We start from the raw sequence: 27692 nt of genomic DNA, 5'->3' as shown, positions 1-27692 counted from the left end.
GAAAGAGATAGGGGTTGGAAGCGTCTCAAATAAGTTGAGCAGCTTAGGAAGAATTGCCATCTTTATTAAAGCTATGCACTCAAAAAAGGAAATGGGTAGAGATTTTCACTTATGTAACAGATTTCTGATGTCTCTAAACATCTGCGGATAGTTCCTTTTATAAAGAGTTTGAAATGTGCGGGTAAGGAAAACTTCCAAGGTATTTTATGCAATCTGTTTTTCAGTGATAAAGCAAATTTGCCTTTAGGTTAGCAAGGGGCTCAGGGGGCTCAGGGGGAAGATTCAGTGGTAAGGCTTCTGTTTTTGTGCGATTAACTTTAAATCCCAAAACCGCGTCATATGCTGTTAATTATGCATGGAGACATGGTAAAGAAATGTGGGGATTTGTAGTGGAGTTGAGGATGTCATCCACATATAAGGCTATGGTAAATTTTGTTCCTTTTACTGTTATGCCAGAGATATCTGGATGTTGTCTTATATGTTCAGCTAAAGGCTCTATACATAGATCAAAGAGAAAAGGGGGTAAAGGGCAACCCTCTGGTCTGCCGTAGAGACATAGCATGTGGGAACCTAACTTCCACTGCGGTTGTGGAATACAGTGCTCTGATTGCTTGTTAGAATGGGCTTATTATTTTCATTACATATACAGGGCACACTTTTTATTGCTTATTTATTGATTGATTGCTTATTTATATCACCTAGTATGCTATTGACACAACCCACAGGATAAAATGCTAGGATTAAAACTTTTGATAAGGCTGCTTGATATGAGTTAGGTATGCCACTGATCTTTTATGATTATCTTTATGATTATGATTATTGGTGATTATCTTCTATTGGTTTATAAAACATTGTTTCATTTTACAACAATTGAGCAAGTAAAGTTGTATGCTGCTCACCTTGTCATGTTTTTCCTTGTTACTGCCCTGTCTTTTCCAATGTTTTTCTGTTTAATCACTAGAACTTGAAGTTGCAAGACTAAGCACAGATATGAATTTAGAAGATCTTAAATTCCCACAAAACATGGGGCATAGTGGCTCAATTCAGCTGTCATCGAATACACTGAGACAAAATGGACGAAATGGTAAGTAGATTCTATTTAGGCTTTTAAAATCAAAAGGGTATGCACAATTTATTCTGTATTAAGTGAGGGTAACTCTGTATTTTTATAGACCTTTTAAGACATGTATTTTCAGGATAGTCTGGTAGTCTGGTGACTCTGGTACATACTAGTTTGGTCATTTGGGTTAAGCCAGGACCAAAAATTGGGTATTGCAAAGGTTTTACTGGCCTTTTGCTGGGGTGCAAAAAAAAGTATTACATGTAAAAATATATTGTGATTCTTGCCCAGATTGTCAGATTACTGCTGCTGTCCCTTTATTTAGGAGCTCCCTGATAAAACTCATTGTCACATGTACCCTTTGTAAGGATTGCTTATGAATCTCGTAGATACACTGGTCAAGTCAGACACTGGCATATTCCTGTGGTGATAGATTACGCAATCACTTTAAGGAATACTACAGATAAAAGCATTGATGTTGTTTCTCCTTCAAAGGTCCCACTGAATACTGATGTTAAAATATTATCACATTTTTTACCTACCAAAGAGTCCTTTTTTTGTGAGTCATTTATACTTTATATTAAACTTCCTTCAAATACTCATAATAATATTGGTAACAGGGAGGTTTTGTCTTTAAATACATATAGGGCATTTCATTTGATAGAATAGATTAATTTTTGTCTAGATATAATAATAGACCAATTAGACCATTTGCCTCTGTTGGGGTTAATGGCTAGCTTTCCTGATTTTATTTCTTTATCAAGAGGTACTCATTAGGCCTGTTTTCTCTCTCTTTAGATTTTTATTGCATTTGTGGTAGAACCTATAGCTATTTTAGTAAGGACCTCCCAGTTTAATTAGGTATTGTTTAGTTAGGTATTGTAAAACTGTATTTCTATTTTGGCTTTCATTATTTTATCTAGGAGATACAGATCAATTATTAAATCATTTTTTACAGATAGTTTCTATCTTTAGAAGTTTTTCTGGTATCCAAGTAAATTGGCATAAATCTTCAGTTAAACCCTCCTATACTTTCATTGCCTTCATGTTCATCTCATATTATTTGTGTATCTAGACGTTTAGATATCTGGTAGTAAATCTTTTATCCAATATTTTACATTATCTTCCATAATTTATATTGAGAGCCATTTTTTTGTTAATAAAAATGTATGCAGGTCTGGACTAAAATGCCTATATTATTGGTGTGTAATGTTCTTATATTGTAAAAGGGGTCCTCATAACTTAACTAAGTTTTATATATTTCATAGAAAAATCTAATTTGATTTCTAAAGTATATATTTGATACATTGGATCATCAGTATGGTCTTTACTTTGCAAAGGTAAGATACTGGAAATAGACCTTGAGGAACTTCAAAGAGGGAGAAGGAAAAGGGGTCTAAGCAATTCCTCAATCTTTTTTTTTTATTTTATACTTTTTTTGATATTTTTAAGTTGAATATTTTTTTAAAGGATTTTCAAATTACAAAGCGTATACATATTTGCAAATGCGTATCCATGTATCTATTTTTTTTACAGTTTTCCAATAACATGTATAGTAAGTCCCCAATGGGACAGGAAAACAAAGGGTCAGGTGAGAAAGAAAGGAGAGAGTGGGTACGAAGGTGAACAAAAGTATGAATAGGGAAAGGAAGAGTAAATATTAAAGAAAAAAGAATACAACCATAAATGATAAACATAAACAAAAAACCTAGACACAACATCTAGTATTGTCTAGTATTCAGACATTCAAAAAAAAAAAAGTTAGGAAAATTGAGTAACACAATCGTATATTCATAGATCAAGAACACATTTTGAATAGTGCAACCAAAGCTCCTATTCTTTATTATAATGTTTATAATAATCATGACAAAAGTTTAGCAATGACAAAGTTTTTTCCTAAAGTGGTTGAATACATTAGGACTTTTCCATTTCTTTACAAGTGCTTATTTGGCACCCAATAAAATATGAATAGCAATTGTTCTAGCACCTGAAGGGATTCCATCAATGTTAAAGTGAAGTATAGCCATTTCTGGTTTGAGTTTCCAGAAACTTTAGATAGCAATGTGGTTCCAAAAGGAACAGACCGACTCGCATTGCCATAGTACATGTTTAAGGTTCCCAAATCTTCGCACTCTCCCCAACAGTCCTGAGAGTTAGTTACTGAAAAGTACAGTGTAAGGTACCATTGGTTTATTATTCTCTAAAAGAGATCCCAGTGATCCGCACATTTAGTGCTACGATAAGTAGTGTGCAGTGCTGCTGACCAGCTAGCTTTAGAAACTGTTATCCCCAACTCTTGCTTTCATGTTATCATTGATGGTGTCTTGAGAAAAACTCTTTTGTGGCTTATTAGATTTTAAAATGTGGTGATTAATTTCTTCCCTAGAGGAGGATTATTAAAAAAACATATGTATGGAGCAATCTAGGGATTCTAGAGTGCATATCAAATTTTGATATACAATGGTGTATCCGTATATATGTAAAGACTTCCACTTAGGGAAGTCCATAGATATAATGTAAGGATTGAAAAGATTTCATATTTTGAAAAAATACAAATCTTTAATCTTAGTAAGACTTCTATTATACCATGCAGAAAGGTTTAAATGAGGTATAAACATTTCCAGTATCCTTAAGTCTGGATTGATTGGCAAAGTTGTATGTGAGTCTGGTAAAAAAAATGGAATTCTTTGCCCATGTCTGAAGTGAAGCTTGAATGTTGGGATAAGGGTTATGTGGTATAGGAAGGCCTAACTTATTTACCAAAAGAAGATCTGGGTAATTAAGTAAGGAAGACTCCATTTCAACCATTTTTCATATTTTATGGGGAGTATTCTTCTACTAATATAACATTTGAGACATGATAGCGGCTGAATAATAATGATAAAAGTGATTGGGTAAAACATTTTTTTGTTACTGGAATAATTTTGGTTCTAAATAAATATAAAAAACTTAGGTAGTAGAAACATTGTAAATGCTGCAACTCTCCCTGACACAGAAAGTTCCTGTTTATTAAGGTGTTCCATTTCTTAGGACATAGAAAGGAGAAGCTTTTTATAATTTTGCTCGTACAAATTTTTAGAGTGGGCTGCAAAGGATATTACAAGAAAGGGAATAGCTCCAGTTTCCCATGTAAAAGGAAGTTTGGCTATTAGTTTAGCCTTGAGGTCATTAGAAAGTTGCAATTGTAAAATATGATATTTGGATGCGTTAGGTTTATAGTAAGAGGCTTCACTAAATTGGGTGATAATATTGTGACCAGCTTGTAGTGAGGATAGTGGGTTGGTAAGTATGAGAACAATGTCATCAGCAAAAAGACTTAAACTATGTTCTCTGTCTGAGATACTTACCATTTGAACCTTAGGATCAGAATGAATACATTCCACTAATGGCTCAACCAGCATAGTGAAAATAATGGGTGAAAGAAGCACCCCTGATGAGTCCCATTTGTAACTTAAATTCGGAGAGCGCTCCGTCAATAAATACCCTGGAGCTAGGCGTAGTGTAAAGAGACAAAATGGCACTTTTAATCCACCCTGATAGTCCAGTTTTGTCCAAGACAGAGGAAAGGTAGCCCCAGTGGACCCTGTCAAACGCCTTCACTGTGTCCAAAGAGTACAATAAAGAAGGACATTTGTGCAACTCCACGTACTTTATGATATTAATTTGATGTCTGGTACCAAATGGGCCCTGTCTGTCTCGCAGAAACCCATCTTGATCAGGTTTGATGATACAAGGAATAACATTAAAAAAATGTCTAAGTGCTAGAGCCTTAGCAAAATCTTAACAAAAGAAGTAAGTAATGTGTAATAAGTGTGTAATGATTAGTTAAGGTGGGTTCTGTCCTCTCCTTGGGCAATGTAATTATCACTACTTGTAACGTCTCCTTCGGAAAAGCATCAGAGGATGCCGCCTCTTTAAACACGTTTACAAAGTAAGGAGATAGCGTGTTTTTAAAATGTTTATAGTACTCATTAGGAAACCATATCCAGGGGATTTATGATTCAGAGACTAGGGCTGATAAAAATTGTACATGGGTGTCTGAAACAATGGGCAAAGAAATGGAGTCTAAAAATGAGGATATGAACAGATCTGAGGGTTGCAGAGTATTTTTGTCTTATTGTAGGTTATATAAACTGTTGTAACAGTTGCAAAATGCTTCCCCAATCCCCTTGAGACTGAAATACTTAGTACCACTTAGGGGGTCAACTTTAGATGAGATATGCAATTTTTTTGCGGCACGTCTTTAGCCACCAAGCAAATAGCGCTCTGGCTTTATTTACTAAGGTGTAGTGTTGAGCTTTCTGTTTTTTTGTTTTTTTTTAACATTCTTTATTTTTTATTTTATTGGGAAAAAAGAACACAATACATAAAAAACACATAGATAGAAACAATAAAATCTCAGAGCAAGACAAAAAACTGAACAATGGTAAGTATGGGGAAACAGAGACCGGTGCATTGCATATATCACATCATAACACAAACAAAGAAGTTACTCGTGGTGTAGTTACAGGCAAATCAGCATCATCGGACAATCGGTGCTGCAAAGGGTGTGGTTTTATGGAAGAAGGAGCCGATTTCACGTGGCCGAGGTATGTCTCCCTGCTGCCTGACACTGCGCTGTGATCTGTGTCCCATTTTAATGCTGGAGAGCGGTGATATGATAGCCGTATGCAGGGTGCTGGACTGGGAGCCTGAAGAAGAGTGTCTTACCCGTCCACGCACATGCGCAGTCCCCTCGAGCTTTCTGTTTTTTAATGGGAGATCTTGTTTATATAGATTCAATCTATTCTTCTGAAGTGACGCAGTAACTTGGGGAATTTTTTATTTTCCTCCTCTTTTTTAATAGCACAGATTTTCCTAAAAACTCTTCTAAGGAACACCTTATGGACATTCCATAAGAGAAACAGATTGATGCCTTTTCTATTATTAGTTGAAAAATACAACTCATGGGCATTATTAATCTGTTTTTAGCACTTGGAGGCTAATACATATGTATTGAGTTTCCATAACCTCTATGGAGCCTGATTCTGTTCACCCAACTCCACGACTACTGGTGTGTGGTCCAACCATGTTATAGTTCCAATTTTCCAGCATCTAATATTCAGAAGGGACCAAAATGAGGAAAAAGTCAGTTTGAGAATGGGAGAGATGTGCAGGGGTCCTTATCTGAATTGTTTTGATACCTCCATATATCATATAGTTCCAGTTTGATCAGAAACTTTTGAAGATCCCTTGATAGATAGATTTTGCTTTGGAGTTAGAATCCAATGAGAAATTAGGGGTTTATTTAAATCCCTTTCTACCACTAAGGATTGCTGTTGTACATATTTCACTTTCTTAAACATGTTGTGGGGAAACAAGTGTTCTTTGGGTCAATGTGAAGATATTTGAGTTTAATTTAGAGATTAATATTATAAAGCAACCATCTGTGCCTTCCACATGATCATTATCAATAAATTGTATAGAGTCTTTATTTGCTATCATTACTGCACATTTTTTCTTATCAGTACTGGAGAAAAACTTTTGGGAAAAGGACTTAAGATTCCAGGTATGTAGGTTTCGGTATGGTGCAAATGAGTTTCTTGAACTAACAGTACTCCCACGTTTTCATGTTCAGGTCCCCTCCTGAACAACTTTCTTTAGGGATTTTGATGACCTATTGGATGGACTGGAAGAGTAAAGATTCCAATCTTGAAGGAGTTTCACATCAACATCTACCGACGATTCTGGATGGGTCTTCCCGTTGAAGGACTAAAAGGCTTTTGGGAAATCTGACACCTTACAGATATCTATTACAAGATCTTCGTAGTCTGTTAAACTGTTTGGGGAGTCATAAACTGCTCATTTAAGAAACCCCTAGCAACCTCTGGAGGAACCCGATGGTTTTACAGAACCTTGGTTGAGAAACACTATGCTAGAAAATAGGTTTAGGTTTATCATAGACCATGCCCCTCTCATTTTGGATAGCTAGCCATAGAAAAAAATGCAAGAGTCAACCAGTGTTTCTTGACATTGCAAAACCAATGCTCTATTTAATGTGCATAGCTTTTTTGCCCATTGTGGTTGACTACAGAAAATTGAGCAGAAAGGGGGATATGTAACATGATATTAGTAGATGGAAGATATGTGGCTTCACCTTCTCTTGCATGCACCTGAATCATTTCCACATGCATAAGAACACTGTATTTTGTTTTCCTGTGTTGGAGATGAATAAAGGAGGGCAGAACACCCAGAAATCCACACTGGAGTCTGGAATACCCCTGTGCAACTGTGCTAACCCTTCGCACAGCCCAATTTAAAGTAGGTTTGTATTGTTTTTTAAAGAAATTCTTACAAATGATTTTCCTTTCTTTACAACATCACATCATTTTAAATGTGATCTCAGTAACATCTTTCTAAAAAAAGGAGACAAGGGAGAGGTTTATGGCACTCCATCTAGTGACCGAAAAGCAGTCAAATCTTTTAAGAGTGACCCTAAGGGTAGAATCCTTCACATAAGAATTCAATTTCCAGGTAAAAATGTCTCTATCTATAATCTATGTCCCTAACTCACCCACAGTTGCATTTTTTCAGGAGGTCGCCCACTGGATTTTTCAGGATCCCAACAAAATGATGGAGGGGGATCTCAAATCAGTGTTATCGGATGGTAAAAACAGGTATCCTCATTCGCCTCTCCTACACCCCTCCCATGTCCGTCTGGACTATTTATTGTGTTCAGAGTCTCTGCTGTATATAGTGGAGTCACCCGGGATTCGCAGGATGGGGATCTGTGATCACTTCCCAATCTCCATTTTTTTACACGATCAGCATCCTAGTGCGGACTATGTACCATGGCATTTCCCATTTTTCCTGGTAAAAGTCAAAATTCCAGAATGCTGTTGCCTGGTTTGAATATGTCAGCCACAAAAGTGCGAATAGAGATGACCCTTTTCTGTTCTGAGAGACGGGTACGACTTCCTCGCTAAGCGTAAGAAAGTGATTCTGTCTCACTACCTCCAAGCTCAACACGACCTCAGGCAGGCGCAACAGGCATTGACAGCTAATCCTAACCCAGCTTCTAAACAGGCATGATATGCAGCAAAACGCCAATTTGATTCCTGGCTTTTACAATATGAAGAATTAAAATGTAAGTACAAAAATTTGGAGTACCATAAATATGGTAACAAGTCTAGTAAGATCTTGTTCACCCTAGTAAGTAATCTTGTTCACCCCAGCCATAAGATGGTCCAGTATCACTAATAGGGACAGTATCACTGACCCCAAACATAGCAGCCAACTGGCCAGGAACTCCTTAGTGAAGATGCCTTGGCTGCGGATAGAAGATTTAGACCCTCTTAATGCCCCGATTACTGCACCAGAGATCCTGGGGACTATATATGTCCTGACGAATAGCAAGGCCCCCGGCTCGGATGGTCTGGATCATCTGATTTCTTTAAAATGGTTAGGGGTGATATAGTGGAGGACTTGTGTGCACTGTATACTACCGTGTGGGGTGTGGCACCCTCAGCCAGTGTAGTCACAGCTAGGTTTTTGTCCTCACTTATTGCTCTTCACAGAGGTACTAGGCAGGGATGCCCCGTTTCCTTTTAAATCTGGCATTGGAGCCTTTGGTACACTATATGGATCACACCAGGCTCCTACACAGTATTCCAGTCTACAATCGTTACATACGCACAGGATTTTTGCAGACGATATTTTGATTTTCACAGCCAATCCTTGATAGTGCCAACATACAAACCATGCTTACCAGATATGGTGGCTTCATGGGTCTCAGAATCAATTTCCAAAAAAGTGAAATTCTTTCCTTGTCCATATTTGCTACCAGGGCCTGGAGCGAGAGAGTATCAGATGGTCCGAAAATGTGTGATCAATGAGATATAGAAAGAATCACAATTCATGATTATGCACAGAGCATACAAAGTGTTTCAGCCCTCTGCCAGTGGGCACCAGACCAGGGAATGGCTCTAAATGTGGCAGCTTATCCGTAGCCCTATCCCACCGTATGTGGTATTGTCCACAGATAGCAGCGCCTGGGCATGTCTAGGCAAGTCAGGGAGCTGATGTCAGAAAAAGGTATATAAGGCGAGATGGACCAAGGGCTTGTCTCTAGTGTGAAGCCATCGTAATGGATAGTACAGCTATGCCATAGTGAGTCTAATATGAGCTAAAGATGAGTAGGCGCAACTGCTGTAATAAACCGGACAATTTTTGCTACACTTGTGGCAAATATACCCCGTGTGATCAACGCAAGAACCTAACCAGGAGAGTGAGATTTGCTTACAAGTATTACTTTGGATGTGAAATTGGTGATCAGGATAAAAGCTGGGCACCTCATATCTGCTGTCTGGTGTATGTTGACCTAACACAATGGTTGAATGGGAAAAGGAATAAAATGCCTTTTGCTGTACCTATGGTTTGGCGTGAGCCAAAAGACCATCACTCAGACTGCTACTTCTGTATGAGTAAAATTTCTGGGTTTTCGAAGAAGACTAAGGAAAAAATTGTCTATCCTGATTGTGATTCTGCTCTGTAGCCAATACCACATGATGCAGAGAATCCAGTGCTAGTCCCTCCTACATCTATTTTTACTGACAGTGCCATGGATGAGGAACAGGAGGATGATGTCGATGTTAATGAATGTTATGAACCCCAATATGAAGAGGGTAAGCCACATTTTATAAGCCAATCAGATTTAGATAATTTAGTAAGAGACCTGTCTTTGTCAAATGAGAAGTCTGAACTGTTAGCCTCCAGATACAATTTGATACAAAAAAAGAACGACAACTTCACTCTTTCGTGATCGTCACACAAAGTTCGCAAGTTATTACAGGCTGGAAAATGACATTTGCTTCTGTACCGACGTGAGTGGTCTGATGATGGAGTTAGGTTGCGAATACATACCAGAGCAGTGGAGAATGCTCATAGACCCGAGCAAAGCAAGTTTGAAAGCTGTATTGCTGCAAAAAGGTAACGAAAAACCTTCTGTTCCTCTTGCTAATGCCGAGGGAGACATACGAATCCATGGAGGTCATTTTGAAATTGTTTAACTATTCAGAACAAAAGTGGAATGTTTGTGGTGACCTGAACATGGTGGCACTCCTTCTTGGCCTGCAATTGGGATATACAAAATATATGTGCTTTCTGTGCCTGTGGAACAGTCGTGATGACAGCAACCATTACAAAGTGAAAGAATGGCCACCCAGACCTGAACACACTGTTGGCCAGTGCAACGTGATGCATAAATCACTTATCCACAGAAAGTTTACCTTCCACCACTTCATATTAAACTTGGATTAATGAAAAACTTTGTTGTTGTATTGGATTATGATGGTATGGGTTTTCAGTATCTGAAGGACAAGTTTGGAAAAGTTATAACAGATGCCAAACTGAAAGCAGGCATTTTTTTTGGTCCCCAAATCCGCAATTTGATGTGTGATGCCACATTAACAGACAAACTCAACTCGACTACAGCTGGTTTCAGCAACGGGAGACAGCAGAGAGCCACAAACGCAAAAGCAAGTGCCTGAAACACTTCTGAAGTGTACATGTGTGTTGAACAAGGACTGGAGGTGAATTATGTGCAATTGTATATGTTGTTGCAACAAAAAACTATGTTTTTGTAATGTCATGGAACTTTGAGGCAAAAGTTACTAACTGCGGAATAAGAGAATGTAGCTAATAACGTCTATACATGTAATCAACTTAAGATTCTAATGTCCTAGGCAGAATCGGACTTCAGATTTGGATTTAGCGCAATTGATTTAGTATAGGACACATGGATTATACCAAGTAGCAGACAATATTTATTTTTTTGTGATGCAGTGTTATAGACCTTTTAAATTTTCCACCTTGTATATTCTAAATATTTCAGGATGATATATGATTTACCAGTTTGCAATTTTTGTGTATGGTTACACCAGATATGCCGGTACTGTTCTATGGTATTCTTTTATACCCTACTCTATACGAACAGTGTTTTTTTAATAAGGTTCCTTGTTGGGCATTAACCTGCTGAGCGGTAACTCCGAGTGTGACTCGGGGTAAAAAAAAGATGTTGAGAGCGGAAAGAAGCAAAACTGAATAATAAATCGAGCCTTACCTAATCTTCCGGCGTCCTTCCTAGTGATCCCCGTCCTCTTGCATCCTCCGCCCGGCGTCCTTTGCATCTGATGAGTCACCGGTGATGTTGGTACGTGGGGACGTTCCATTTCCGGGCTTGGCGGTAATTTCAAATCTATTTGTATTGCATTCAATACAAAATAACTGTATTTAATGCAATACATTGGATTAATATGTGTAAAAGCAGTACATTGTCTTTAATGAACATTTATTTTACAGTATAATAAAATAGTATGAGTATAATATATATATTTTTTTTTAACTAAAAAAAATATTTTTTAATAAGATTTTTTAAAAAATTGTTTTTTTTAAGGTATTTAATTTATTGTTTTGACATGATTTTGTGTTTTAAACTTTATTATACTTTATTATACTATATTTTACTATTATATTATACTGTAAAATAAATTTTCATGAAAAACAATGAACTGCTTTTATGCTTTTAGACATAAAAAAACATACAGAAATGAACTGCCCAGTAGGTTAAGTCGTGGCTAACACCATATTTTTTCAGCTGTCTTAGATAATGTAACAATTGTGATTTGCTCCACCCCCCCCCCCCCCCCCCCCTTTCTACCACTGTCTTTTTCCCCTTCTCATTATATTTGTTTTTTATACATATTGAAAGTTCATTTTCTATTTAAATCATGTGCTGCGATCATTCTTGTTATACTTGGTAGGACCAGCAGTGTTTTCTGCATTTTGTAACATTTTCTTTGTACCCTTATGTTTGTCTTAATAATTTGTATATTTTTTTATTAAAAAATGTAATAAAAATGAAAAAAAAAAACTAAATGCCATATATATATTATATAATCAGCAATAAGACATGTTGGATGTGTCTACAAGTAAGAAAACAAGTAACATGTGTCTTATTCAGGCACAGTTTCAGTACGTTTATTCAATGTGTGCTTTTTGATGGTCATGATATATATGTGTTGTGAGGGGTTAGCATCAAATAGCAGGCTGGTAGTGAGGTTAATCCACACGTCAGGCTCCTGCCCTTGTTTATTGACTAAAACAGCAAAGGAAAAAAATCTTCAATTGGTTGTCCAAGGTTATATTCTCTGGAATATTGCATGTTCCATGCACAACGCAGCAAAGGCAGATGGAGCTTAGACAGGTAAATACATGACTTAAGTCCTGGTGTAATTAGGAAGGGTTTGGGTTCTTAGAGCACTGGGCTGACTTTTCATTTGGGTACAACCTATATGCCAGAGATGATTTGCACCTAAATGGAAACGGGTCTGCTGTGCTAGGGGAAAGATTTAGGGAAATGGTGAGAAATATTTAAACTAGGACAGAGGGGGGTGGGACAGTTAAATAAGGTGGCAGAAAGGTCAGACAGGGGTCAAACACAAGTGGAGGGTGGATTGAGGAAAGTTGGGGGAAGGGTTTTGGATAAATATAAGGAGCTTCCCAAGTTACACACAAGCATTGGATTGTGAAGTACTATTGTATTGAAAAACAAAAGGATTTGGCAAACAGTGCAGGAAAGGCAGAAACAGTTTAAAAAGCCTGTTTACCAATGCTAGAAGTCTGGCAAACAAAATAGGGGAGTTGGAAGCCTTAATGAATGAAGAGCATTATGACTTAGTTGGTATTGCTGAATCCTGAATTTGTTCTTCACATGACTCGGCTGTCAATATTCCTTGTTATACTCTCTTTCAAAAAGACAAAGTCAAAAGAAAAGGTGGTGGTGTCTGTCTGTATGTGAGAGGTGATCTGAAAGTGAATGTAAAAGGAGAAATTGTTGATGAAGCATGTGATGAGGTTGAGACATTATGAGTGGAGTTGAATTGGGGGGATGCACAATACACAGTTACCTATATAACTATGTCCATTATTGGAGTCTGCTATAGGCCCCAAAGTGCTGGGGAAGAAATAGAGAATCAACTACTAGATAGAAAAGGCTGAAAAAGCTGGGAATGTTTTAATAAAGGGAGATTTTAACTGCCCTGACATTGACTGGAGTAATGGCACTACAGGAACAGCAAAAGGGTGAACATTTATGAATTTAATACAAGATAATTTTATAGTACAGTTTATATAAGCCCCAACATGAAATGACATTCTGGGACCAAGTTCTTTCTAACAACGCAGAGTTTATAACAAATGTGTATATACAAGAGAATCTGGGTAGCAGTGACTATACTATGATTTTATTTAATGTAAGCTGTAAACAGGAACCAAAAACAGGAAAGATAAAAACATATAATTTTAAGACAATATTGTTCTAAAAGAACACAGAACAAAAATGGGAATGTTTCAAAAATGTTTTACACAAGCACACTGAAAATTATATTCCAATGGGTAATACGTTTAGGAGGCTAAAATTAAAAACTATGTGGCTCACAGCTGATGTAAAAAAGCCATAATGATCAATAATGAATTGATCATTCCAAAAATATAAAAATGAAGGTTCACCTTCATTGTTTGAAAACTATAAGAAATATAGGAAAAGATGTAAAGGGGATAAAATGTGCAAAACTACAAAATGAAAGACAGATTGTAAAGGAAAGTAAGGCAAAGTCCCAATTTTTTAAAAATATATTATAGCAAAAAAGATGAGATCTGAGCGTGTAGGCCCTTTAAAGGATGTCTCTGGGCTGGTAACTGGGGATAAAGAAAAGTAAGATTTACTAAACACTTTTTTTTAACTCTGTGTACACAAAGGAAAATAGCAGAGTTGAAGTCCAAATTCATATTAGCAATGTCACTGCCTTAAATGACTCACAATGGCTCAAAATTGATATATTTGAGAAACAGTTGGGCAAAATTAAGGTTGACAAAGCACCAGGATCCAAAGGGTTACATCCACTTGTCCTCAAAGAGCTGATCTCAGTTATTTAAAAGCCATTATTTCTCATCTTAAGAGACTCTTTTAATGACTAGCATGGTACCAATGGATTGGCATAAGGCCAGTGTGGTTCCTATCTTAAAAAGGGAGCAAAATCATTACAAAGTTACTACAGACCAATTAGTTTGATGATCATATTTGGAAAGTTCCTAGAGAGTTTGATAAAGAACCACATAGAGGAGGTTCTGATAGAAAATAATATTATAAATGATAGTCAGCATGGCTTCAAGAAAGACTGAAGTTCTCAAACAAATGTATTCTCTTTTTATGAGGAATTAAGTAAACAGGTAGACAGTGGAGTAGCAATTGACATGGTGTACTTGCTAAAGCATGTGACACAGTACCCCACGGACAGTTAATATGCAAGTTAGGGTCAATAGGTTTGGAAGAGTCAACCTGTAAATGGATATAAAACTGGCCTAAAGACTGCATCCAAAGAGCAGTGATTAATGATTCATACTCTGAATGGTCTAGGGTTATTAGTGGTGTACCCCAGGGTTCAGTGTTGGGACCTTCACTGTTTAACATCTTTATAAATGATGCAGAGCTTGCGATTAAAAGTACAATTTCTGTGTTTGTCCATACAGGATGTCTATAATCTACAAGCAAACCTGTATGTACTGTTTGATTGGGCAGCCAAGTGGCAAATGACATTTATTATGGATAAATGTAAAGTTATGCAATTTAGGGGCTTGAACAACATGCATGCTTCATACTGTCTGGGGCAGGGGTGTCAAACTCTGGCCCGCGAGGTCATTTTGTTTGGCCCCCGGAGGATTCAGGAAAATGAATGGCATCTGGCCCGCCTGCCCGCAAATGCCTTCTGCAGCAAATGATGCCGCTACCACAATTCACGGCATCATTCGCTTTCACAGTTCTATAGATGCAAGTAATTCCTGGAACTGCAGTCCCGGCATCACTCGCTTCTTGCGCCTATGGAACAGCTGTCTGCCTAGCTCACAGCAGGAGAAATAAAATTACTCAGATCTGCAGGAAACAAAACATAAACTACAAGGTTATCATCTGTGTGAAATGTGTGAAACCATCAAAAAGAGATGTCACTCTTTTCTGTCTCTTTTGTAAATCACTTTCTTTTTCTTTTCTAACAAGAGTTTTGAAGATATCAGATATGAGCACATAATTTATACATGTGTAACATTCATTTCATTATTTGGTGTCAATTGATTATTAACATTCATGCCATCTTTATTCAAATCTATTCAAGAACTGTAGCTGGGGCCAAATAGTGCTTACATTGCATTGCCAAGTATTTTTTTGTTCCAGATTGGATGTTAAGCAATAACTCTTTGTTTCCATATAAAAATGTTTTATATTTAATTCGAAGGAATTACTTCCTATTTTTTAAATAAATTCAAGTTTGGCCCCCAACTTGGTCTGAGTTTTTAATTTCAGCCCTCTGTGTATTCGAGTTTGACACCCCTGGTCTGGGGGGAATGCATTTGGGGGAGTTAGGAATGGAAAAGGATCTGGGGGTTCTGGTAGATCATAGACCTAATAATAGCATGCAATGCCAAGCTGCAGTATCAAAAGCTAGCAAAATACTTTCTTGTATTAAAAGATGAATAGACTGCAGAGATGGAGACATAATCCTGCCCCTGTACAAAGCATTGGTCAGACCACATCTGGAATCTACAGTCCAGTTTTGGGCACAAAAAGGACATTGTTCACAAAAAGGACATTGTGGAACTGGAAAGAGTGCAGAGAAAGGCAACTAAACTAATTAAAGGAATAGAGGAACTCAGCTATGAGAATAAATTAGCTGAACTGGATCTATTCTCCCTTGAAAAGATACTGTAAGGGGGCATATGATCACCCTGTATAAATATATAAATCGTCCAGATAGATAACTCTCTTCCCAATTATTCACTTTGAGATCATTACAAAGAACAAGAGGGCACTCTCTGCATCTAGAGGAAAAGAAGTTTAAGCTCCGGATAAGGAAGGGATTCTTCACTGTAAGGTCTGTGAAAACTTGGAAAAGGCTCCCTCAGGAAGTAGTTTCAGTGACTATTATAGATTGCTTTAGGAAAAAGCTGGATGCTTTTCTAGAAGCACAGAGTATGCTAATAACTGGATATTGAGGCTTTAAAGTAAACATAACAGACTGTTGATCCAGGGAACATCCAATTGCCTCATGGAATCAAGAAAGAATTTTTACCAGGGTTTTTTTTGCCTTCCTTTAGACCAACTATGTTCATAGGGTTTTATATCTGAGATATGGTTACTTCCCCAATGGTTGAACTTGATGGACTTGATGTCTTTTTTCAACCTGACTTACTATGTAACTATGTAATAGGAAATATATAATAAGAGTGAATTTGCAGGGGAATAAACAGAGCCCTTAAAGTCATGGTCTGTATTTATTTTTTTTCCAATTTACAGGATGACATTTTACCTTTCAGTTGGTTATGATGGGTCACTTGCATCTAAATTATCTTTTGTGCATGATTGTTAGCAGTAGATGGTGCTGTAACCACATGTAAAGTGGTTAACAAATTTTTTACTAACTTCAGTGGTCTCCAAACTCTGATTTGTCAAACTCTGGAAACAAGTGGGTCATGCTTGGAGAGATGGTGTGAGCCTCAAGTCTAAGCAACAGCCTGGTTTTCTCCAGAGCCTCTAGAGGTGAGGATGTTGCACTGCAGACTGCTGCCAGATTGCGGTCCTTTGGCACACCAGGGTGGGCAGGACAATATGCAGTATCAAACCAGCAAATGGAGGATAGTCAAGGAAGACTGTGTTTGAGGCAGGCAGAAGACAAGTGAAGTCAGGAACAAGGCCAGGGGTCAAGTACCAGAAATCTAGAGCATAGACTCCAGTGACACGGGGTCACCGAAAACTCAGGGAAACATAGAAAACAACAGGAGGCACGGGTGACACAGGGGTTACTAAAGACACAGATGGCACGAGTAACACGGGGGTCACTGGAGACACAGGTGAACACTGGAACAGCACAGGAAACAACAGACTGGTCGACAAGGGTTTAATACAGGAGCTGGACTGGGAAAGCACTGAATAAATCAACAGGTAAATGTTAATGTTAAAATGTAATGAGCACACACTCATTACACAGGAGGAAATCCACACAGCTGTTTTTTGACCAATAACAAGAAACATAATTCCCCACGAAACATAATAAGTATATGAAACTTTATAAACACAATTTGGTGGATAAACACAGGTCAACAAAAAATTAGTTTCGATAATCATCAGAAACCACAGCAAACCTTTCTAAATCAGTTTTTCTACCAGATTTTAGATCTGTTTTCAGTTTTTCTCTAATATGTACAGTTCCTGCGTTGTGAGTACTATTATAGTTAACATTGTACATACATGTATTTTGTACTAAAACGTAAGCACCATTGAAGTGAATGTTAATACATCTTCAGTGTGAACTAAAATAAGGCACACTTGTGGTTTAGATCTACTGAACAGTGTCAGTCAGGTACCATTGTTTCTTCAGAAATGCTTAGAGTATGATTCTTCTTGTGTACTCTTTGTCTGGATTGTCGCGGTACAGCATCCAGCAGTAGTCAGCCATCACACTTTCATTCCAGAAACCTTGATAGCATCCTGGTGAAAAGGTTCTCCTTGTTCGTCACGCACCGTACCAAGGAATACCATACTAAGGAATTCTAGATGTGAGTGCAAGAAATGTATTTTTTTAAAATATATTTTTATTGAGGTTAACAGTAGAAAAATACATTATGGACATTTCTTTTGTATTTTACAACCAGCAAACATGAATAAAAGAAAACAAAATAGACGATATAACGTTTGCAACGCTAGTGTAAACATTGCACGTTTTTATGGTAAACCCTGAAATTGGTCATTACTTGTCAAAAAAAAATAAAAACCATACAACAAATATACAATAATGGTATTACAGTAAAATAGACCGAACTAGAAGTTACATAACAATAGGGGGGGTCATTTATTAATTTTCTTTCAAGGTACCATGTGGAATGACAGAAACAGTTGTACAGTTGAACAGTTGTTTTTTTAGCTAAATTTAGTGTGTCAAAAAATATTTGAGTTTTCGATTCTTTATGGGATGAAGCCTCCACCCATTCCATTCTAAACAATTCTTGTAGTTTAGTCATAAAGAGACTGGGGATTGGACTCCATCCAGCAGTGCAGAATAATTTTCTTAGCAATACCGGAGACCAAAGGTGCTAATCGTTTGGTGCCACTAGTAAACCGGACGCCCCTTAACTCCACTAAACCAAAAACTACCCATTCAGCCGTGAATGGTATATAATTCAGTAAAAATCTATGAATATATTGTACCACTTGCCTCCAAAATTGCTTAATAATGGGGCATTCCCAGAAATTATAATAAAGTGTAGCCATTTGGGCTCCACATTCAAAACATGCACTCCCATCTGAGAGACCCATATGATAGGCTTTTTGAGGTGAGATGTAATTCCTATGGAAGAGTTGAAAGAACATTTCTCTATACTGAACTGCCGGAATTGCCTTCCAGGATAGTCTGTACATTTGCAGTATTTTTGAGACCGGTAATTTAGGAAAATGTGTCTGTCACTTTGCCATGCTCACCCTAGAAGTTCCATAGTTTAAATCAGTTGGAAGAAACTCATAAAGTTTTTAGAGATAGCTTTTGTGGGAACCTGAGGGGACAGTAACATCTTATCTAGCGGATTATCTGAATCACGAGGGGCTTATTGTCTAACAGTTCGTACTGCATACACCCTCACTTGAATTAGTAAAAAATACTGTCTGCCATAAAAGGGAACCAATTTTTTAGTTGTATAAAAGCATATACCTTGTGAGTGTCAGAGCTAATTAGTAATCTGATTGGGGTAAGACCTCGCTTGGCCCATGTTGTTAGCAATGAAGAAGCATATCTAGGTGTAAAATCAGCATTGCCTGCCATATGAAGCACTGCCTGATATAATGAAGTATAGGCATTAAGTAATTCTGTTTTCCGTAAAAAGTTCCAGAGTTGCCACATAGAATAAGTAAAGGGTTCAATTGTATCTCCTCCGGCAGGAGTTCCTTGTGAGTATGTAAAATAGCCATGGGATTCTGGGAAGGATATAAAGGGAAATCCACCCGCAAACTTGTATAAAAAGATGTGCCGTGTATCCAATCTTTTAGGATACGTAACAATGCTGCCTGAATATAGAGAGCCACATATGGTACATTCAATCACCAGTTTTCGTGGTTTGTTGAAGGATAGCACGACTGGCTACAATATGTTTGCCACCCCATATAAATGAGCGAAACAAAAAGTTAATGAGTTTTAAATCTTTGGTTGGTAAAAAATTTTCAATTAGCGCCACTCGTCCCATAAAAGAGAGTGTAAGGGATGCCCACCTTTTAAAATCTTTCTGTAAAGCTTTTGTAAAATTCAGCTTGTAAAGTTTTGCAGGGTTTTTAGGGATCAGTGCTCCCAAGTACCTAAAGTGGGACTTAGCCCATTGAAACGGGAAAAAGAAACTCCAGTTTGGTTTGTGCTTGAGAAACAGAAAAAGGGCAACAGATTTGTCATAATTTACAGTATAACCTGAAATTTTCCTGAAGCATGGACTTAATGAAGCGTAACTACTCTTTTGGGTTAGCAAGAAACAACAGGATATCATCTGCAAAAGCAGTAATCTTTGTCTCCACAGAACCAAATTTTATACCAGTGAATCTAGCGTCTAAAATATGCAATAAAGGATCTAATGTAGGATTACACAACAAGGGGGATAAGGGACATCCTTGTCTTGTTCCACTATGCATAGCAATAGGTTGTGAAAGCTGATTGTTTACAATAAGACGGGTTGTGGAATGGTTATATAAAAATTTTATATATGTTTGAAAGTGCATACCAAATTGTCTATAAGCGATGAATGTAGATACGGCCATAATATGTTATGAAACGCTTTTTCTGCGTGGAGACTCAGAAGCAAATGGTTTTTGTTATACTTAAGTGTGGTTGCAGAAATAGATGTACATATGCCAATAGAAATGTGTCGATTTCTGAGGAATCCCAATTGATGAGTAGTCAATTGAGCGGGTAGTATAGGTTGCAATTGACCTGCCATAATTCTCGCCATTGCTTTGTAATCAGTGTTAAGTAAAGCAATTGGCCTATAGGATGAAGGGCATTCAGTGTTTTTATAAGGAATCAATGAGGTGTGGGCTTGGGTAAAATTTGGAAAAGACATTTGGTTTTTCAATATACCAATAATAATTTCTAACAGTAAGGGGGAAAGATAAGATTCCAGTGGTTTAAAAAATTTAGCCGGTAAACCATCTAGGCCTAGAGTTTTATTTAAGGGAAGGGTTTTAATAGTTCTTGTAACTTCCTCAATGCATATCGTGGCATTTAAGCATTCTTGCTGGGACATTGACAGGGACATTGACTGGGAAACTCCGCATTATTAGCTTCTGCAGGAGATTGAGCAAAGTAAATTTGCGTATAGAAGGTCTCAAAGATATTAATGATGTCATCCTGTTTGTGACATTTGATACCCGAGGAATTTCGTATAAATGGAATGTTTGGGTTTCTTTGGAGATTCTAAATTAGATAAGAGAGAACCTGTCTTGTTCCCCAATCAATAAAATTTATATTTAGTATTGCGTGCTGTAGATAATGCCTCGGTGTGTAAATGATTATCCAAAATCATTGCTGCTTGTAACCAGGCCTGTCTATTAGAGTCCATTGGATCAAGTATATGAGTTCTGTGAGCTACCGCCACATTGTCATATAAGGACTTGCATAGTTTTTTGTTTTCTGTTCTTTGTCTAATTACATAGGCTGAAATCTGGCCTCTCATAACTGCTTTTCCTGTTTCCCAAAGCAAAACCCAGCCTCCCTGTGCTGGATGGTATCATCCCGGAAATTAGCCCAGGAGGTTAGTAAAAAAAGATTGGAATGTTGGGGAGGATGTGGGGAAGTGCCATCCAGGGGATTGAGCAATTAGATGTGCCAATTCTAGTTTCATCAAAACTGGGACGTGATCTGATAAAGAGATAAAGATCAGCTGATACACCGTTTTCAAGATTTTGTGGAAGAGTGAGTCAAAGGTTAAGAAAAAATCTATACGGGAAAAGGTCTTATGTACCTTGGACCAACAGGAATAATCTCTCCTGGTTGGATTGGGTGTTCTCCAGGGGTCTAAGAGGGACAATGATTCCAAAAAATTGTAAAAACACTCGAGAAAGAAGCAGAGTGTGTTTCAGATCTATCCACTTTAGGGTCTGTGGCTAAATTAAAATCCCCACCTACTATGAGATTTGGAAAATCACCTGATAAAAGTAATTCTGAAATTTGGGTGCATAGATATTAAGGAGAGAGTAGGTGGTACCCTGAATAACCATTTTCAATAACAAATAGCGTGAACTCTGGTCTATATGGACATCAAGTAATTGGTAAGTTAATGATTTACGAAAGATTATAGCTTTTTCTTCTTGGAGTAGGAGGATTCAATCACTTCACCAACCCAGGACCCTGGAAGACGCAATGTATCGCCTGTCTTAAGATGGGTTTCCTGTAGAAAAACCACAGCTAGGTGGAGAGAGTGCAAATAGGCAATCACTTTGCGTTGTTTAATATGGTGATTGAGGCCTCCTACGTTCCAAGTAACCAAATTAAGTTCTTTTTGAACCTCCAGGGTTTGGATATTTGGTACACTAGGATTAGATGTCATGGTTTTTTTTCAAGGAGGGTACTTGTTATACTAAATAGTATACACCAATAATGAGCAGGATTGTCCCAGGCCATCCCACACATAAGTAAACTATAGCAATTTGAAGTAAGTGAGTAACACCTTAAAACCTAATTTGTAATACCATAGCAAATATCAATATAAAAACATGCAAAATTGTGCAGCAAATTTGTTTAACCACCTAAGCGTTACACTGAGGTCTAGATTTCTGTACCAAAAGTGATCCACTGTTTTTCATGAAATTTTTTTTTAAATTGTAGACCTGTAACTTACAGAAATATGTCCGAACAGGGGTTCTAGTAGATAATATGAATATAAAAAATGTTTGAAACACACAATCATGTAAAAAAAAAAATTACTTTTAATAAAATTAAAGGAAAAACACAAAAATCAGCAATATAAACAAATCATAAATACTGAAAATACTGAAAAAGCAATAACTCTGTATATTGTAAAGTACTATATTATTCTAAAACAGCTCCCTAGTGTGGCAATTTTCTAAAACTTTGATTGTGTATTTATTGGAGTTTGTTTTGAATTATTTTGTATTTGATTGGATACGAGAGTTTGTATAAAATCCAATACAAAATAAGAATTTGAATTTCCAAGTTATTTACTTTTATTTTATTTTTTTTGTATTGGATTGGATGCTGGAGTTTGTATCCAATCCAATACAAAATGAGTGTTTGAATTTACCAGGTATATACTTTGTAATTATTTGAATTATTTTGTATTGGATTGGATACGCAAGTTTGTATCCAATCAAATACAAAATATAAATTTGAATTTCCAAGTTATTTACTTTTATTCTTTTTTTAATTTTTTGTATTGGATTGGATACGCAAGTTTGTATCCAATCCAATACAAAATGACAGTTTGAATTTACCAGTTATATACTTTGTAATTGTTTGAATTATTTTGTATTGGATTGAATACAGGAGTTTGTATTGAATCCAATACAAAATGTTTGAATGAGTTTCAGTTTGAATTTCCCGCACACGCGCCGACGTCATCACGCACGCAGGGAGAAGCCGTCCGGTTTTTTTTTTCTCCGCCGGACGGCTTCTCCCTGCAGAGATCATCCGGCGCTGGAACGAGCAGGACGTCGGACGATCAGCGGGACCAGGTAAGAAGCCGGCCGGCATCTTGTGTTCCGCCGGCCGGCATCTTACCTGTCCCGCTGGCACCCGACGAAGGCACCCGACGCTGGAGAGATCGGCGGACGATGACCGATGGAGGACGACGCTGGATGAGCACAGGGGGACCAGGTAAGTGAAAAATCTCGGGCTTAACCATCCTTGCAATTTTTTTTTGCCCGAGCGAAGGTCGGGCTTAACTGCAAGGAGGTTAAGATATTGTACTGTAAACGTTTTTTAACTATAAAAAAAAACTAACAACATCTCGTTTTTCCCTGTGTTAGGGAAGATAGAAAACAAACCTTCAAGTAGATCTAAGAACATTTTCTCATTCTCTGTGTAAGGGAAGGCACATAGCTTGAAACATCTTAAAACAATTTTCAAAGGTGGTTGTTGACTATTGCGTAAATACCTTTCCAAATTATCAAATAGCAATAAAAAAGCAATAATCCGCAAAATAAGAGCAAAAGTCTCCATTTTTAACCTATATCGTCGCATTATTTGCAACAGTTCAATCATATAAAAAGGCAAAAAAAAGGAGTATCAAATATGTGCTTCACATAAAACATAAACAGAAAATTACGTTCCTGGCGAATCATCAGTAGTGGGTGACGTCAGAGCTTTTGCAGACAAGAAAGGGCCGATTCTGGGTCATCCAGTAGCAAAGGAGATCCATTGATCGTAACTTTGAGCTTAGCCGGATATAATAAGGCAAAACTTATTTTCCGTTCAATCAGAAACTTGCAGGCAGGAGAGAAAGCTCAACGTTGTTGCATGACCGCTGCAGAGAAATCTTGAAAAATTAGTATCTTGTATCCGTTAACCTGTAGAGTGCCAGATTTTTTGTAGATAGACAGGATGCGTTCCTTATCCATGTGGTGGAAGAACTTCGCGATCACTGCTTATGGTTTGACATTGGAGATGCGGTCCCCAGGACCAATACAGTGTATGTGTTCAACCATGCGCGAGGACAATGGTTCCAGATGAAGAGCTTGCATTAGATCAACTGTAATAAATTTCTGGATATTTGATATAAAGGTCTGGATATTTGTGAGTTTCTGGAATTCCCAGAAAGTGTAGGTTAGAATGCCGGTTTCTGTTTCCAGATCCTCATATTTTTCAGACAGTGACGCTAATTGGTTGGATTGGATGGTGATTGTGGATTGTTGTTGTAGTACTTGATCCTCCAGATCACTCACTCTCTGCTCTAATTCAGATACACGAGAAGTATTACTAGAAATCTGCTGAAGCGTTGTGTCAAGGGTAGCTTGAAGGGCGTTAAATTTTGTATCAAAATAAGGTAGCAATAGGTTGTAGACTTCCTGTGCGGTAGAGGCGAAAGTCACCTGCTAGCCAATAGGTGTGTCTGCCAGGTTAGACATGTCCATAGGCAGTGGACTAGAGTCCTGTCCTGTTTGAGAATGGGCAGGTGATCTCCCTGCTATAATATGGTCAGGGGACCATGCCAGATCTTTAGATTTAGTTTGCTTACGCAGGGTACCAGGGGTAGAGTAGGTCATGTATTTATACATTTCCTTATGGATTAATAAAACAAACACCTCCACAGCAGAGGTAACAATCATAGGAAGGCAGCAACACTGATGCACGTGAAGGAACACAGTCCTGTCAGAGGATTCTTGTATTATCATGTAAGCCAGAGGCAATAATTGAACAAGAGCACAATGTAAAGCTAGAAAGGTCAGCCAAATTTAGAAGGTAGGTGTCAGCAAATGAACGGTTCTATTTAGTAAGTCCCTTTGCAGGAGTTCAAAATGGTTTTTTTTACAATACAGAAGGGCAAGTCCCAGGTAATCCTTTATTCTGCGATATAACAGAGGAACAATTAGCCACCCAACAATTAAGCTTTCAGGGATAAGGTAGGTATAAGAAGCTTTGGCAGCTGCTGTGTAAAGTGTAGTGCTCTGGCCACCTATTCACGACTGCTTCACGAGCACTGACTCCACGCCGATCCACGAGTGTTGCGTCCTGATAGAGGATCCCGCCGACTCCCCAGAGCAAGCTGAACGTGTTGGTGGCGGTTGGGGTGAAAATTTTTCCTTCCGTCCGCCGATGATGGATGATTGCAGCAGGTCCCGTCGGAGCGCTGGTAAGATGCAGACACCGCTGTAGACTCCGCCTCGGAAGTCAAGCAATGTACCAGTTTCCGGTATGAATCAAGGAGATTCTGAACTCCTTCCTTGTATGCAGGAGACCTATGGTTGCCCAGGAAACAGCCAGTTGAATGTATCCCAAGCTTCTAGCTCAGCTGCTGAGAGAGATTGTTTGAGAAGATCATCCTGCAAAACAGACTTGATCTGTGGCCATATAAATATCCCTTCCTTCATTTTTGCAGTGCTTATGTTTGGAAACTTCTCAACAAGGTACTGAAAACCCATGGAGTTTGATTTACCCTTTACAGGGTTCTTCATCAAGCCTAACTTGATATGAAGAAGTGGAAGAAATATTTTATGCGGATCAACCAGAGGCAGAAACTTGACACTGCTTATAGGTATCTCTTGGTAGCCAATCACGCTTGACATAATGGTCTCCCTTTGATCGGCTGACCCACAGGCATAGGAAACAGCAATATTTTGTGAATCCTCCTTGCATTCCCATCAGCAAGCCAATGACCTTTAGATCCCCACAGATGTTCCACTGGTGGTTTTATACTGGATTGCTTCAGTAGTAACTTCATGTTGTCATAAGTCTCCTTTAGGTTGACGGAATGGGCAATCAGTAAACTTGGTTTGGAATTACCATCATGCAGTAAGACTGGTTTCAAGCTTCTTTTAGAGAAATCAATGAAGATACGCCATTCAGATGGAACATGCTCTTGTGACAAACTGTTAAAGAGTGAATTTATATCATGACAGTAGCACAGTGAACCATCACTAGTGAAGAACGTTGTCAAGTTATGATTTTGTTTTCTGTAGAGAGTGACAGTTACATCCTTTGCAAGCAAGTGTTTCTCTTTAAGCCTTGAAGCAAGAAGTTCTGCTTTGTCTTTGGGGAGATTTAGATCACAAACGAGATCATTCACCCTGCTTGTGTAAAGGTCTCTGGTTCTGAATCTTTATCGGCCAAGTAGTCAGGATCAGATGATTCGGGATTGTAACTGGCTGCAACTCCAGCGCATTCCTCATCACCTTCTACAGAAGCAAGTTCATCATGTGGCGGTACCAGAACTGGCAATGAATAATCATCGGGAACAGGCCTAATTGCAGAATCGAGGCTGGAATATACAATTTTGTGCTTAGTTTTACCTGAGAATTCACTTTTGTTGACGCGGCAAAAATAGCAGTCGATTATACGGCCTCACGGTTCACTCCACACCATCGGGATTGCAAATGGCATTGCTGCTTTACGCCGATTTAGCCAGTCACGCAGTCCGTTGGAACAACTAGTACAGATGACATGTGGAGCCCAAGATTTATCCTGGTCACCAAGTGGACAGCCAAAATATAATTTGTATATCTTTTTAAGTTCTGTGGTAATTTGGCGATGTTGTGCTTTTGTCGTAAATGAACCACACACGTAACAGAAACTGTCTGGATCATTAAGGCAATTTCTAGGGATGATGACAAATGAAATCAATTGCAGTTAGTGTGGTCTCTAACCTTAAAAAAAGAAAACTGTTCTTAAATGTTGTAATATGTTAAGGCTATTTATAGCGAATTTCACACATTATATAATTTACTGCATCACAAAAACTAGACGTGCTAGAGAAAAAATGAACACAGATTTGAAATTTGCATCAAAAATACTACGTCCACATAAGTCCACATAAAATGATATCTGATGAAAATGACATGTTGACCTGTCTCTTACCTCGACTGGGTTTGGCCTTATCTTTCTTAGCTCTATATTTGGAAGTCATTAAAGTTACAAATGTATGATGGAAACTTAATATTTTTGGAATGCAAAGAAAATCGATCCAATGGTAAGTGGTGGGTGTGGATAGGTTGTCATGGTTACAGTATTATTGCAAGTGCAGTATACGCATTGAGTTTTTTTTGTATTTGGCCAGAATTACTGTAAATGCTCCTTGGAAATGTTTTTCTGATGAATCTTAAGTAGTGAAATGCTCCAAGAACTAAATGATCTTGCAAAACATCTTTTTTTGATTACGTAAATTGAAAAGTGATAACCTAAGGATTTGTATATAAAAAGACTTGATGTTTATATATTTTTTAATTTTTTGCAATAAATTGTGATCTATTTTTTTTATTTATTTTCTTTTGATGTTTGGTACCTAAAAAACCCTCTTTGAAAATGGTTGCACCTTAATCCCACAAAACTCACCTGGAGATAAGGGTACAATCTGGACAAAGAAAAACTCTGTGTCAGCGGGGAAAGAGGACTTATGTTTAAAACCCCTCCGCAGATTTTCTTTTATATATTCTCTCATAGGGGGTTTTTCTGATCTCTTAGAAATGAGGTCTATCGCACATAGAACCAGTGGGGAGGTAGCTGGTTGGCCTTTCGCTTAGAGAAGACATTCTGGAAATCCATATACTAGGGGTGGACGGAACAACCTCAGGGGTGGAACGAACAAAAGGCCTAAGAGGTGTGAGCATGATCAGGCATTTGGAGTGACACAAAGCTACCCAAGCCAATATGGTCTGGAATAGCCTAGTCTAGCACTGGGGAGTGCTGTTGAAACCATTGGAGGCCTATGATGACTGCAGAGGAGGCCTGAAGAAGAACAAGCTTTTGGGTGAGTACTGTCAAATTTGGAGAGATGTAACCAGTAGGGGGCTTTATAGGTAGCTCAGTGATGATGTAAACCCTAAGAAGGGCCAAGGTGCCAAAACTAA

General features: G+C 37.9%; 1 protein-coding gene across 10 annotated transcripts in view; it reads left to right on the top strand.

The window, feature by feature from the left end:
• ADGRL3 (adhesion G protein-coupled receptor L3) overlaps positions 1 to 27692 on the top strand; it is an 857880-nt gene that overhangs the window by 495156 nt on the left and 335032 nt on the right. For all 10 annotated transcript variants that reach the window (XM_072404919.1, XM_072404923.1, XM_072404922.1 and 7 more), the window contains one exon: positions 962 to 1084. In XM_072404919.1, the coding sequence (XP_072261020.1) occupies positions 962 to 1084 (123 nt within the window). The remainder of the gene's footprint in view (positions 1 to 961; positions 1085 to 27692) is intronic.

The sequence above is a fragment of the Pyxicephalus adspersus genome, chromosome 3 (genome assembly GCF_032062135.1).
Source record: "Pyxicephalus adspersus chromosome 3, UCB_Pads_2.0, whole genome shotgun sequence".
Lineage (NCBI taxonomy): Eukaryota > Metazoa > Chordata > Amphibia > Anura > Pyxicephalidae > Pyxicephalus > Pyxicephalus adspersus.
The sequence above is the reverse complement of the archived record's forward strand: the minus strand, read 5'-3'. Positions and strand labels throughout refer to the sequence as shown.